The sequence below is a fragment of the Salmo trutta genome, chromosome 19 (genome assembly GCF_901001165.1).
Source record: "Salmo trutta chromosome 19, fSalTru1.1, whole genome shotgun sequence".
Taxonomy (NCBI): Eukaryota; Metazoa; Chordata; class Actinopteri; order Salmoniformes; family Salmonidae; genus Salmo; species Salmo trutta.
In genome coordinates this window covers 41,255,576-41,271,624 of record NC_042975.1, presented here as the reverse complement: position 1 = coordinate 41,271,624, position 16,049 = coordinate 41,255,576, and the positions used below count along the sequence as shown (strand labels likewise).

Genomic DNA, 16,049 nt, shown 5'->3' with positions numbered 1-16,049 from the left:
GCCTGCCAGTCACAAGGCTTTAGAAAATCCATCTATTGGAATGGGAAGAGTCAACTGGATTTAGGAAGGTGGAATTGGATTTATTTAGGGAATTTTTACCAGATGCCAATACAAATAGCACTAGCAAAGATATGTGTGTACTTGAAAGAGCGGCAGATGCAGAAAACTAAACCTATTACTAAAACATATAATTCTGTCATGGCTCAGCTAGTCTCATCATCAAACAAAACGCTATAGCTCGCTCCCAGGTTACCCTCTTAAGTACCTACTCCCATCCTTACACAGAAAGACAGAGTACTGTTTGTAATATCTAATTTATCTCCTTAAGAGTAATGATAGAATCATGTCGTGTGGTGTTGCCTCACTGCGTCGCCAACACAGACAAGGGGAGAAGAGAGGAGGGTTGTGGGAACTGGGTAGGGCTGGAGGCAGTGTGGGAGCAATCATTTTTCCTCCACTTCCAGCCGACACACCACACGAGGAATGCGTTCCTGTTGACTTGTTCACGGTGACATCCAACCCTGGGAGAGGGACAGAGAAACAGACTCCTCATTCACCCAGGAGACAAAGACACACATACACTGTACATTTAGATGTCCACGCTGTTATATATCCTAACGGGCACACATGTGCCTCCCTGAAGACTCAATTAGAAATAGAGACCGACGTTCACAATTGTTTCCACACTTACTCACAATTAGAGGTTGACCGATTATGATTTTTCAATGCCAATACCGATTACTGGAGGACCAAAAAAAGCCGATACCGATTAATCTGCCGATTTTAATATATATTTCTAATAATGACAATTATAACAATACTGAATGAACACTTTTATTTTTACTTAATATAATACATCAATAAAATACATTTAGACTCAAATATATAATGGAACATGTTCAATTTGGTTTAAATAATGCAAAAACAAAGTGTTGGAGAAGAAAGTAAAAGTGCAATATTTGCCATGTAAAAAACCTAACGTTTAAGTTCCTTGCACAGAACATGAGAACATATGAAAGCTGGTGGGTCCTTTTAACATGAGTCTTCAATATTCCCAGGTAAGAAGTTTTAGGTTGTAGTTATTATAGGAATTATAGCACTATTTCTCTCTATACCATTTGTATTTTATATACCTTTGACTATTGGATGTTCTTATAGGCACAATAGTATTGCCAGCCTAATCTCGGGAGTTGATAGGCTTGAAGTCATAAACAGCGCAATGCTTGAAGCACAGCGAAGAGCTGCTGGCAAATGCAGGAAAGTGCTGTTTGAATGTATGCTTAGGAGCCTGCTGCTGCCGACCACTGCTCAGTCAGACTGCTCTATCAAATATCAAATCATAGACTTAATTATAATATAATAACACACAGAAATACGAGCCTTAGGTCCGTAATATGGTCAAATCCGGAAACTATCATTTAGAAAACAAAAAGTTTATTCTTTCAGTGAAATATGGAACTGTTCCATATTTTATCTAACGGGTGGCATCCCTAAGTCTAAATATTGCTGTTACATTGCATAACCTTCAATGTTATGTCATAATTATGTACAATTCTGGCAAGTTAATTACGGTCTTTGTTAGGAAGAAATGGTCTTCACACAGTTCGCAACGAGCCAGGCAGCCCAAACTGCTGTATATACGCTGACTCTGCTTGCACAGAATGCAAGAGAAGTGACACAATTTCCCTAGTTAAAAGAAATTCATGTTAGCAGGCAATATTAACTAAATATGCAGGTTTAAAAATATATACTTGTATATTGATTTTAAGAAATGCATTGAGGTTTATGGTTAGGTACACATTGGTGCAATGACAGTGCTTTTTTCCTGAATGTGCTTGTTAAATCATCACCCGTTTGGCAAAGTAGGCTGTGATTTAATGAAAAATTAACAGGCACCGCATCGATTATATGCAACGCAGGACAAGCTAGGTAAACTAGTAATATCATCAACCATGTGTAGTTAACTAGTGATTATGTTAAGATTGATTGTTTTTTATAAGTTTAATGCTAGCGAGCTGCACTCGCGTAACAGGTAGTCAGCCTGCCACGCAGTCTCCTCGTGGAGTGCAATGTAATCGGCCATAATCAGTGTCCAAAAAGGGCGATTACCGATTGTTATGAAAACTTGAAATCGGCCCTAATTAATCGGCCATTCCGATTAATCGGTCGACCTCTACTCACAATCAACACTCTAAAAGCGCCCGCATATTAGTTTCGGTTTGCTCCTAGCAGAACTCGGCTAGGTGAAGTGGACGTATGTGCCTCGCATGCTCCCTTAAAAGACCGTCGCTTGAGAAATTATATAAAAGCGACAATATTACTGTTTGTCCCTCTTGAGATGCTGTAGCAACCACATAGCCAGTATGCACTTCCTCAAAATAGTCTGAAGGAATCTAAGATAAATCAAGAAATCTGTAAATCATTTTGACATTTTTGCAGAGGTCTTGGTCGTGCAATTTTACATCCTACTAAAATGTTTGGTGCCGTATTTGTCAAGTGAAAAAATGTTGATGAAAACTAGTTGAATAACAACAAACACTTCATTGAAGTATCCTGTCCATAGTTCCCTCTCCTACTAGGAGTAGTACTGTTGACCAATCACCGAACGAAAGGGTGTAGACTTCAGCTACCAAACTTCGACTTGCCTCAAGTAAAATATGTGTGTGCTCGAAATAGCCGTAAAACCCCTACCGAACACCAACACAAACAAAAACGTCACAAAAAACCTTTACCCACTCACCACCCAGCAGCATCTAAGAGGAACAGAGCATTTGACAGTGTGTAAATTAAAAAGCTAATTAGCGATAATCACTCCCTGGCTCTTGTCTGTCAGTGTGGATATTCAGGCTTGTGTTTTGTGGTGACATGGCGTGCGTGCTCCCTGTCAGGGCCTGGCTCTCATTTATAGGCTTTTCTCTCAGACAATCATCAATCCAGCCTTATCGATATTGTCAGGTGGTATTACTGAACATATTATCTTATGTGGTCGTATGTGTAGCTAATAATATTTTCTCCTCTCCTCTCAGGATCTCGTCTTCGTCAGGATGACTCCCCTCCCCGGATAGTGGAGCACCCTTCCGACCTCATTGTGTCTAAGGGGGAGCCAGCCACCCTCAACTGCAAGGCGGAGGGGCGTCCTGCCCCCACGGTGGAGTGGTACAAGGACGGGGAGCGTGTGGAGACAGACCGGGACAACCCCCGTTCCCACCGCATGCTGCTGCCCAGCGGCTCCCTCTTCTTCCTACGTATCGTCCACGGCCGACGCAGCAAACCAGACGACGGCAGCTATGTGTGTGTGGCCCGTAACTACCTGGGGGAGGCAGTGAGCAGAAACGCATCATTAGAAGTAGCATGTAAGTCCGACCCACAACTATCTATTTTATGGATGAGTGCCATGAAGTTGGAGAGATAGGCCCCATTGGCCTAGCTGTGTTGCCTTTGTGTATGTGTTAATGATGCTGTTATTGCAAACTCAAAGATATGACCATAAAAATGATATTAGTAACACATTTACATGTTTTATGGGTGGCAATATTATGGTCATAACTTCAAGTTATGTAGAAGCATAATTATAGAGAATAATTGCAGAGAATAATGCTGTGTTGAATAATGAAATGCGTGTGTGTTCATACGTTTGCGCGTGTATGTGTTTCTAGACCTATAGGCTCTCTATATAGTGGTTCCTATAGGTCGCAAGAGTGTGACAGCAGCTTGATTTATTGATGGCCATTACTGGGGTCCTAAGAGACTGAATGAAAAAATCATGATAAATTGTTGAAGTCTCTAGATTGTTATTGTATTTGCATTTGACGTTGTGTACTTCCTCTGCCCCTCGCTGGGAAGTTAATGTGGTCTCTGAGGTGGGAGGGGTTGATGTTAAATGGGGTGTTGAATTTTTCAGTGCTTTGGAGGTGACTGTATGTATGTAGGGGATAGAGGTTAGGGTGTTATACGGAAAGAGCATACATCTCTGTCGAGGGATGGGGACTGAGACCATATGTAAAATGTGTGGCTGTCATCATCTGTGTAACTTGACCTGACCTATTTGACTGATCCTTGTGGGCGCATGTTTCTGTGCCTTCCATCTTCTGTATTCCTCTTTGCGTGTGTTCTTGTGTGCACCGTGCATGTGTGTGCAATCCTCCATTCGCGTGTGTGTGTTTGTGTGTGTACATTGTTAAAAAGACCTGTTTGAGTGACCTTTGTGAGCGATGCGTGGGTAGAGCTGAACATCGCTCCAGGCAGTGAGAGCAGGATTTCACCCAAGTTATTCTCTCCTTCCTCCGTTCTTCCTGCGCCCAGCCAACACTTTCCCTGTGTAGGAAACAAGAGCTCTGGGCTATTCACATCTACATTACGTGTTAAACTGAACTGATTCCTCGACATTAACATGCCATACAGCACACACATTCTGATCACTCACAGCAAACACCTGAGAAACAATGGAAACAAAATATGAATGGTATGTAATTATAGATTTGTGCTACACACATATCTACATACATATTTACATTCACATACATTATAAACTGGGGGGGTTGCAGTGTGTTTTTAAGTGGGGGTCTTAAGGGAAAGTATGACCCAATGACTTCGGTGTGGTGTACACTTTCCTCCCTGGGGTGAGAGGAGAGGTGAGGAGAGGGGGGGTTCCCTCCATTTTGTCCTCCCTTAAATCTGTCATCAGGCATCTGTCTTGCTGTCTGTGCCCTGGGCAGGGCCGTTTCTAGCTTTTTGGGGGCCCTAAGAGCGATTTGCCAAGAGATGGAGAAAACATTTAGCAGTTTTAAAACAAATTTCCTGCAATTCTACACATTTTGCCATGACTTATGCCATGTTCATATGATATCTGAGTGAGTGACGAACAAATACAATGGGGGCCTACTGGAGGTCAGGGCCTCTAGGCCTTGGGTGCTCGGTCAGTAATTCAGCCATGATTACTAAAGGTTTTAGATAGCTGGCTAGACTAACTTACCTAGTCATCTATAAAATGTTAGCTGATATGGGATAACTGAGTGACTGTCAGTGACAGACATAACAAAAGGAAAACTGCTGATGCACAACCAAATATCGAAATTATACATTGTGTATTCTACTATCCTAACTAACAGCAAGTTGAGACCCCGACTGACCCCCTAAAAAATGTATTGAGGTTGGGGGCCCCCTAGTGGCCGCGGTGCCCTAAGCAGCCACTTATGTTGCTTATGCCTAGAAACGGCACTGGCCCTGGGGTCAGTGGTGAAGCAGAGTTATAGTGGTATGGTCCAGTTTTGACGCTGGTGGATTTGTGTTTGGCATGAGCCCGGGAGACAACCCTCTCACTCAAACCCAACAGCTGCTGGATGAAGACGAAACCTGAGAACTCTGTGTCTCCTTATGCACCTCATCTCCTCTCTCCCCCACCCTATCCTCCTTCCCGCCCTCTCCTTCCTAACTCCCTTCCCATATCACTCACTTTCCTCCTTCTAGCCTTTATTCCCCCGTACTCTTCTCCTCCTCCTCCTGCTGTTTCCTCTGCCTGGTTTGTAATCAATACTGCCCTGCTGTCCTGGGAAAGGATTATGGGTGAAGAGCCGCAGGATATCTGAGACACACACATCAGTTCTCCAACTAGACAGCTGTGTGTGAGAGTGTGAAGTGTGTGGTGGGAGGGAAGAGTGTGTGGTGGGAGGGAAGAGTGTGTGGTGGAAGGGAAGTGTGTGTGAGTAGGAGGGGGATGTGCTGGATTGGCATTTTTATTGTTGTTAAAAAAAAGTGATATATTGTGGATTAATTCATATATAGAACATATTTTAAATCATTTTGGATTAGTGTTCTGTAGGAGAATAGGAACCCTGGAGATCCTCAAGGAACCCCTGGAGTTCATCAATTAACTATTGCTAGTCAATGGTTCAAATTTGCACCTTCGGTTTGTTGAGGTGTTCTTGGAAGAACCTTTAATGGTTCAATGTAGCAATGGGTTCCTGGAGGAAGACTGAAGTGAAGGCATGGCTTAGGAGGGGCGTGGCTTTAAGATATACATTTTTTGGCCACCCGTTAGAGTAAATGTAATTTCTGTTAATAGGCGTTAGAGTAAATGCAATTTCTGTTAATAGGTTCTGTTGTATTGTCATCACATATTAAGGTTGAACACTGACAGTTTTGTAGTTTCAGTGAGGCTAACAGAGGTGTATGAGTTCCTCAGAAGCCTATGCAAATCCCAAAGTTAGAATAGTTACCACTTTATTACTGTACGTAATCAGCAATGTTATTCATATCATATTACAATATGTAATATGTATAAATATTCAAGGAACAAACTTAACATGAACAGAAATGACATTTATGCTAACAGGTGACGTGACTAAAAATAACTACAGTATCTGAAAGCCACACCTCTAATCTGTTAGGCCACACCTCCAATTTGAACTACTCCCATCACAAAAAAGTTCCGATTTGAACATTTACATAGGGGTTCCTCGAAGACCCTTTTCAGAGGAGTTACTCGAGGAACCTTTTTCAACTGGAAAGGTTCCGCCGGTGTGGCAGCCCTAAAGGTTCTTCCAGGCACCTTTACTTCTAAGAGTGTATGGGATTTCATGCAATTGTGTTAGAGACAGCAAAAACGTAAGACTTTACCTTGGCCCGGCCTTTTTCCAGTTCTGATATTGTTTTAGACACCCCTTTTCAAGTCCCTGAATCATAGCCATGGCCTTAACTCTAAATTACATTACATGAGTCCCATTAGACATCAATTGTACTTAAGTTAAATACACACTCTCACTTCTCTGAGTTGCACATATTGAGGAAGCGCTAATTGAGATGCTAATCAGATTGTTATGTCTCTGGGTGTGAAACTGCTCTAAGCGATCCCTCCTGGGGCTCTCATGCATTATTGTTGGTTAATGGGAACATAGATGAAATAGTACTATTTCATTGAGACTTTTTGAGTTGTTGACTAAAGAGCAGTATTACTATGAGGTGTTAGTTCCTGTGCCACCTGAGACACAGCTTTAGTCTTGTTGTGCCTCGAGGACAGGTGGATCAGGTCTGAAGAGGACATAGTGTGTTTCTGTCACTGTTACACAGTGTCGGTACGGTGTCGGCAAGCTCCTGCTGTTTTGTCAGAACAGCCAGAGATGATTTGAATAACAATCATCACCTGCTTTCGATGTCAGCAACACCCAGACATGCAACCTCCCAGCCACCCCACCGCCCGCTCCAACACTTCAGCTGAACTCTATTTCAGTTGTAGCATTATAACACCCACAAACAGCCCTCTGACCCTCAACCCCCTGCAGACAGCTCTAATATGAGTGACTGGCTGCTGATGGGATTAGTAGTAGCTATAATAAGTGACTGAATCAAATTAATGATGATGTGTTGAGAGAGGAGGGGCGGTGTTGATTGGTATAAATAATTCACAAACAGACCCCCCACCCACTCACCCCCTCCGCTCTGTCTGTCTGTACGCTCCTCTGGCTATTAGAAGAGTAGCCAGACAGACAAACATCAATCAATAAATCCTCATCGTCCCAGACAGATAGCCAGACAGACAGACGGTTAGGATAAACGCCTGGAGTGGTCAGATGTTTTGGCTTGCACACAATGTACAGTATTGCATAGTGTGATGGTGTGTATGGATAGAGTGGACTAACATTCTGACCACACCGCTTGCGTCGGGTGCGCTCGCGTTGCAAAATAAATGTAAACATACATGTTATTCAATTATTGCACCCACACTGCTCGCACGCGCCAATGAGCATCTGCATTGCCAAGCACTAAAATAGAAGTCAATTCTATTTGTCACACTGATCGCGGCGCTGCTGCTACTCTCTGTTTATTATCTATGCATAGTCACTTTACCTACATGTACATGTATATAGCCTCCATATTGACTCTGTACCGGTACCCCCCTGTATAGAGCCTCATTACTCTCTAATATTTGTTATTCTATTTTCATCTTTATTTTTTGTTATTTATTTTTTGACTTCAGTTTATTTTAGTAAATACTTTCTTAACACTTATTTTTCTTAAAACTGCATTGTTGGTTAAGGGCTTGTAAGTAAGCATTTCACTGTTGTATTCTGTTGTATTCAGCGCATGTGACAAATAACATTTGATTTGATTTGATTGCGTTGGTAGATCATGCAGTACTATATTAGAGTGTGGTGCTGAGTTAGTGGTTTGGTCAATAATCATTCAGCACACTTGTGATAAGTGGCATTGGGAGATTATGGTTGTGGTTGGACCGTAGCAGTGCCGCTAGGAAGAATGTATGTATGGGTATTTGGCACCCAGCCAGCTCTCATTAATCATAGGTCCCACTCTCTCACACTGACAGTTCCAGACCTGCTGGCCGCCAGCCCCATGCCATGTCTCCCTGTGTGTCCTGGGAAGGTGTGGGGACATGTCCTGTGAGAGGACAGGATGGCCTGAGTGTGGAGAAAGGCCACAGCCAGTCAACAGACACCCCTCTCATATACGAGTCCCCTTCCGCCTCCCAACTGTCATGCCTGTGTCAAGCTTGTGTTGAGAATCGAGGTCAAAGTTGAGAGGGAACTCGGCTTGGCCACCGTGCACTTCCTGACAGTTTCAAATGTCAGAGGACCTGGTCATCCATGGCAATGCTGTCACTGTGTGGGCTAGCCACCCACTTAAGAGCTGGGGTACAAAACCAGTGATAGAGGGGTCTTTGCACAGTATACCACACTAGGAAGAAGTGAGTTTAGGTAGTTTAACATTGGGGTGTGTAGTGTACCTTATTTTCATCCATGTGTACCGTACCTTTGATAAGAGAAGCAACCTCGCCAGTACAAGCACAGTGCAGAAGAAAATATAGTGATGCATAAGAATACATTTGCTTAAAATAAAGTTCCTGAGAGACAAAGGTGTGTGGGTAAGAAATGATGGAACGCTCTATCTCAACTCATCTTTTTATGATGATTAAGTGACAATGGGATGGAAGGGACTCGCCTGTACAGTCAGCACTTTGTGTTTACAATACTATAAAGCAACAATCAGACTGTAACAATCTGGGAGTGATTGTAAGAGTATGTGTGTGTGTGTGTGTGTGTGTGTGTGTGTGTGTGTGTGTGTGTGTGTGTGTGTGTGTGTGTGTGTGTGTGTGTGTGTGTGTGTGTGTGTGAGTATATGTGTGTACTTGAAAAGTTAGGGAAAACGGAGGCAGAGGTGGTTTGGGCACAGGGCCGTGCACAGACCTTTTAGGGGGCAGGTGCTGAAACTGAGAAAAGGGGAAAAAAACAAAGACTTTCATAATTCTCATCTCAAAATCCATATCATACCAACTGCCTCTGTAGTGAATATTTTAACATTGTTGAGCATAGGACTATTTATTTCTGCAACAACACACTCACTCATCACAAACATGATTGACATCAGGAAATTAAGTTGGGTTATCAGCTGATCATTGATGTTGATGATTGATATAAATCTGCTAGTTAGCTAGCGTGTGATTTATCATCAATTCCCTTAAATAATAACTTCATAATATTCTAACTCATGATGTATGGCTGGCTGGCTAGTGGCTTGTGTGGATATTTTAGTATATGGTGGTTAGCTGGTCTAGACTACCTGTGTTGCTGCTGCCGACCTCTCACTCAACGTCAACAAAACAAAGGAGATGATCTTGGACTTCAGGAAACAGCAGAGGGAGCACCCCCCTATCTACATTGACGGAACCTCAGTTGAGAAGGTGGAAAGCTTCAAGTTCCTCGATGTACACATCACTGACAAACTGAAATGCTCCACCCACACAGACAGTGTGGTGAAGAAGGAGCAACAGCTGTCACGATTGTGTGTAGGAACGGACCAAGGCGCAGCGTGAGTATCGTTCCACATTTTTATTTTGAATGTGAAACTATGCAAGACAAACAATAAACTATAAACAAAACACAAACCGTGACGACAGAGGTGCAACATGCACTAACTCAAAAATAATCTCCCATAAACATAAGTGGGAAAAACAACTACTTAAATATGATCCCCAATTAGAGACAATGATGACCAGCTGCCTCTAATTGGGGATCATACAAAAACCCCAACATAGAAAGAAGAAACTAGAACCAAACAACATAGAACTAAATAAACTAGATAAAACCCCCCAGTCACGCCCTGACCTACTCTACCATAGAAAATAAGAGCTCTCTATGGTCAGGATGTGACAACAGCGCCTCTTCAACCTCAGGAGGCTGAAGAAATTTGGCTTGTCACCCAAAACCCTGACAAACTTTTACAGATGTACAATCGAGAGCATCCTGTCGGACTGTATCACAGCCTGGTACGGCAACTGCATCGCCCCCAACTGCAAGGCTCTCCAGAAAGTGGTGCCGTCTGCACAACGCATCACCGGGGGCAAACTACCTGCCCTCCATGACACCTACAGCACCCGATGTCACAGGAAGGCCAAAAAGATCATCAAGGACAACAACCACCCAAGCCACTGTCTGTTCACCCCACTATCATCCAGAAGGCGAGGTCAGTACAGGTGCATCAAAGCTGGGACCGAGAGATTGAAGAACAACTTCTATCTCAAGGCCATCAGACTGTTAAACAGCCATCACTAACATAGAGAGGCTGCTGCCTATATTGAGACCCAATCACTGGACACTTTAATAAATGGATCACTAGTCACATGAAACAATGCCACTTTAATAATGTTTACATATCTTACATTACTCATATCACATGTATATTGTATTTTATACCATTTAATGCACCTTGCCTATGACGCTCGGCCATCGCTCATCCATGTACTTATATGTACATATTCTCATTCACTTTAGATTTGTGTGTATTAGGTAGTTGTTGGGGAATTGTTAGATTACTTGTTAGATATTACCACACTGTCGGAACTAGAAGCACAAGCATTTCGCTACACTCGCATTCACATCTGCTAACCACGTGCATGTGACCAATACCATTTGATTAGATTTGATTTGAGGAAGGGATGGAGTTAGGTTGTAGTGAGGGTCATTGATGCAGCCGCTCCTCTCTGTCTTTCTGCCTCTCTCTGCTGCACATATCAGCCAGACTGAATATTGATGAGAATGCAAACCAAGTTTTATCAAGTGTTAATCAAATATTTTGCTGCTGTGGCAGTACTATTGATATTTAAACTACGTAGCTAGCTACACACACTCGAGTGCTAATCGCATCTCAAGCCATGCATGTTTTGATACCGGGCGTGTGCAATCTCAAAAAGGTGCAACCTCTGTTCAGGGCAGACCAACAGGTGCAACAAACCAATGGATTGGCTGGAGGGTGAAGAACTTGACGACTTGCAGGCAATGGGTTCAGAACAACAACGACAAAACTTAATAAAGCAAGAATAATTATAACACCATCCAAAAGGACACTTGGAGAGTGGGAGGAACAGGCTGACTCATATCTGTGCACATGCCTGATTGGGCATGTCCCTGGAACACATTTGCAGCACGTTGATGAAGTAAGTTTTACTGTATGCCACATCTTTTTGAGTATGGACCATCACACTTTTTTTTGCATATTTTCTTGGCTAGAGAGAATGAGCTAAGGGGCTAGCATCTGGTGCTAACTGGACCATGCTAACTCCTTGGAGAGATGTGCATGACTTTGTTCAAGTAAGTTGGCTAAAGGCTAGCATCTGGTGTTAATTGGACCATGCAAAACCCTTTATGAGCTCTGCTGCACCTTCTTACAGTTGGTTAGCATAGGGCTGGCTGCGTATGGTGTGAACTAGCATGCTAACTTGTCGTGTTGTGTATTGTGTTGGTCCACTCCTTTAACATCACTAGCTGGGATGTAACCTACACTAGAAATGACCCTAGGGTCATTGATAGTTTTTGATCTACGTAAAAAGGTAAACATGTTTTCCAAGATTATATCATTTCATCTTCTTAGTCCCTGTTTTCCTATCCTCTTCTGTCTTAAAGCATCTCTTCCCTGTGAGACTGTGAACCTCTCCCCACCGCCCCACCCTCTCACTTCACATAAAGTGTTAGGCTATATCCATGAGTGATATTAGCATGGCTGTAGCTAGCTGCAGCTGGGAGTTCATTGCGGCTGTGTTCTCTGAGAAGGCTTGTTTAACGATGCAAGGCTGACCGCACCACTGCCCCAGTGTCTCAGCCATCTATCAGTGGGCTAAAGTGTGTTTACACCCTCCCTTCTCTCTCTCCCTCTCTCTGAGTCCTGCAGCAGTGGAGTACCTTCCGTCATGTCAATCGGACGGCTAACCCAGGGCAGACGATGACTTAATCCCTTCTTCTATCTCTATTGGTTAATCTCATATGGTATTATTCAGTTATCTAGTAACATTCAATTTATCTTGGTGAAAACAGAATCATATTATAGAGGGAAGAGGATATCTTTAATTAATTAAGTAGCTATTGGTATCCGGAGGACAAAGGTACAGTTATACAGACCAGAATACTTTTGGTCTTGTTTCTTTTTTCAGACTTGCTGACTTGCTGTGTTTGTAGAGGCAGGGAGTCAGACATGTGTTGGCCTGCAAAGTCAATCAGAGCTTCATTAAAGAACTAAATTAGTTTGTATGGATTTAATAGGTGACCTACCCACCTGGGCTGTATTGAGCCGATTCAACAGGGCCCTTGGCCCCCGACTCTGGTCCACAGGGAAATTAAATTCTTTGCAAGGAGGCCAAGGTAATAGCTGGGGTTAATAGTTTCTATTTGGTCTTAGTACGACGGCTAATTAGTTAATCAAAGGTATGGTCCTCTATTGTGGCGCCATGCACAACATGCATAAACACAAAGAAATACACATGTAGAACCGTTTATGTACTCCTTTATGTACCGTCCAGCTGTTTTGTCCATGTGTGTATTAGTGTCTACATATGAATATCTTTGTCCCTGTGATTGTATATATGTGTACTTTTACATTTGCATCCGTGTGTGTGCTTGCGCGTATGCATTTGTGCTTGTCTATATGTGGGTTTGTGTTAATGCATGTTTACTGTATGTGGCCCCTGAGAGCAGTGTGTGAGTAGGCTGTGGTCTGTAGTGGTTGCTGCATTACAGTTGTGATTGAGGTGCAGACTAAAGGGCCCAGCAGGAGACGGCGTGATGTATTGAATGGCTTTATGATGGATGAGAGACTTTGGAGGTTCAATTAAACAATAAGACGTCCATTCAGGAGGAGACAGGCTCATTAGAGACTTGGTATGAGGGAGGGAGTGGGCATGTACAGGCAATTTACTTCCCAAGAAGTAATACTGAAGGGTGAAAAAAGTAACCAGCAAAGGACTAGATTAAGGCTTTGTCTTGTATAATAAGAGTAGAACTCGTGGGCACTACCATAGTGGGGAATTATTTATTTTTATTAATTAAAGACATTGTTATTACAGATTTTTTCACTATACCATGAAAACACATGGGGACCTGGACAGAGCCTTTCATGCTACATGTAAGACATTCACAAACGAACATGTCCTTTCATGACATAATGCCCCTAACTTTGTTCCCCTATCTCCCTTCCCCCCCCACCCACCCTTCCTCCTGGCTCGCTGGGGGTAAGACAGGAGAGAGGAGAGAGGAGAGAGAGAGAGAGAGAGAGAGAGAGAGAGAGAGAGAGAGAGAGAGGAGCATCTGCACTCTCAGCCAGAGGAGCTCCATAGTGACTGCATTATTCATGTGCCCTACCCTAGAAACCTCTGTTATCTAGGGCAACCTCCCTTCCACTCTGACTGCTCAGTGTCACACCCGGTACTGTACTGCTCAGGGCTTCTTGTGGTCTAGCTTAGTCATTCAGCTCCATCACAGCAGACCATTTGGCATCAGATACTCTCAACCTCCCATTCACAGAGAGGAGAGAGACCCAGGGAAAGGACAGCATTAGGGTGACATCAGACTTCTACAGTGCATCCCCTTCACTGAGTAAAAAGGAGGAACATCAGCGAGTTTGATTAATTAATGAAATCCACTGCACAAACAGCACAGTAGCAGTAATGTAGCTTTCTATGTCTTATATATCCTCTGCACTTTCACTCTTTTCCATCTATCTGCTTTCACTTTCTCTTTGCCATGCCAGGTTATTTCATGATGCAGGCCCTGTGTAAGAGCAGAGGGAACAGCTTGATGTGGGCTGACAGCCTCTTGTTCCTGTCAGTCTCTAGCCCTCTGTGCTGCTCCCAAATGTGTGTCAATTCAATCTCCACCGCTATACAGGAGGTAATTGGGACTGTGACAGCAAACAAGATTCTATCCACATCTCTCAATTAGCATGTTATCATCCCTCCATCACAGCATACAGTACGCGCTTCTCTCCCTTGGGGCTAGTGGGGGCTAGCCATGGCGGCACGCTGCAGATGGGTGGAGCGGGTGGCAGGATTAGAGCCACTTGGGCATGTGTTAGCCCGGGGGGTATGCTGGCACCCAGACAGATCCCACATCCTCCAAACGAATCCTTCTTCACTCAACCCACTGGGCGCAGACGCCAGTTCAACGTCTAGTTTTGATTTACATTTGGCACAGTTGTCAACTAACGTGAATTCAACGTCAAATCAACAAAAAATATCACCATGTCATTAGATTTAGGTTTTACGTTTTGTGAAAAATAGACGAAATTCCCTTACGTTGATTACTTTTTTCAAATCCAATCAGTTTTCCACATTGCTACAACATCAGCACCAGAGATTTTTATGAGCACGGTCTATTACATATTACAGCATATTGGATGACTGTCATTCATATTCCATTCACCCAGCTCAATGTAACAGCGATAGGTTTAGGCTATTACATGATGCTCACATTTTCCCTATACCCATCATGCTACAACCTAGCCTACGAATGAAAGTTGATGTGGGCCCACATCAAGCTCATCATTAAGCTCGAGGCCTTGGGTCTGAACCCCGCCCTGTGCAATTGGGTCATGGACTGACTGACGGGCCGCCCCCAGGTGGTGAAGGTAGGAAACATCACCTCAACTCCGCTGATCCTCAACACTGGGGCCCCACAAGGGTGCATGCTCAGCCCCCTCCTGTACTGCCTGTTCACCCATGACTGCGTGGCCAAGCACGCCTCCAACTCAATCATCAAGTTTGCAGATGACACAACAGTAGTAGGCTTGAATACCAATGATGACGAGACAGCCTACAGGGAGGAGGTGAGGGCTCTGGGAGTGTGGTGCCTGGAAAACAACCTCTCACTCAACGTCAACAAAACAAAGAAGATGATCGTGGACTTCAGGAAACAGCAGAGGGTGCACCCCCCTATCTACATCGACGGGACCGCAGTGGAGAATGTGGAAGACTTCAAGTTCCTTAGCGTACACATCATTGACGAACTGAAATGGAGCACCAACACAGGCAGTGTGGTGAAGATGGCGCAACTGAGCCTCTTCAACCTCAGGAGGCTGAAGAAATTTGGCTTTTCACCTAAAACCCTTACAAATGTTTACAGATACACAATTGAAAGCATCCTGTCGGGCTGTATCACCGCCTGGTACGGCAACTACACGCAACTACACCGCCCACAAGCGCAAGGCTCTAGAGAGGGTGGTGCGGTCCGCCCAATACATTACCGGGGGCAAACTACCTGCCCTCCAGGACACCTACAGCACCCGATGTCACAGGAAGGCCAAAAAGATCATCAAGGACATCAATCACCCGAGCCACTGGCTGTTCACCCCGCTACCATCCAGAAGGCGAGGTCAGTACAGGTGCATCAAAGCTGGGACCAAGAGACTGAACAACAGCTTGTATCTCAAGGCCATCAGACTGTTAAACAACCATCACTAGCACCTTAGTGCCGCTTAGAGGCTGCTGCCTATAAGCATAGACTAGGAATCACTGGCCACTTTAAGGAATGGAATACTATTCACTTAAAAATGTTTACATATCTGCCATTATTCATCTCATATGTATATACTGTATTCTATACTATTCTACAGTATCTCATTCACTTAACAATGCTTACATATCTTGCATTACTCATCTCATATGTATATGCTGTTTTTCTATACTATTCTACTGTATCTTAGTCCGTTCCGCTCTGGCATCACTCGTTCATATGTAAACTGTCAACTGTGTTTATTTTTAGCAAACTTAACATGTG

At 43.6% G+C, this 16,049-nt stretch overlaps 1 protein-coding gene across 8 annotated transcripts in view; it reads left to right on the top strand.

Moving 5' to 3' along the window:
* LOC115154594 (roundabout homolog 2) overlaps positions 1–16,049 on the top strand; it is a 171,129-nt gene that overhangs the window by 77,399 nt on the left and 77,681 nt on the right. For all 8 annotated transcript variants that reach the window (XM_029700991.1, XM_029700993.1, XM_029700990.1 and 5 more), the window contains exon 2: positions 3,027–3,353. In XM_029700991.1, the coding sequence (XP_029556851.1) occupies positions 3,027–3,353 (327 nt within the window). The remainder of the gene's footprint in view (positions 1–3,026; positions 3,354–16,049) is intronic.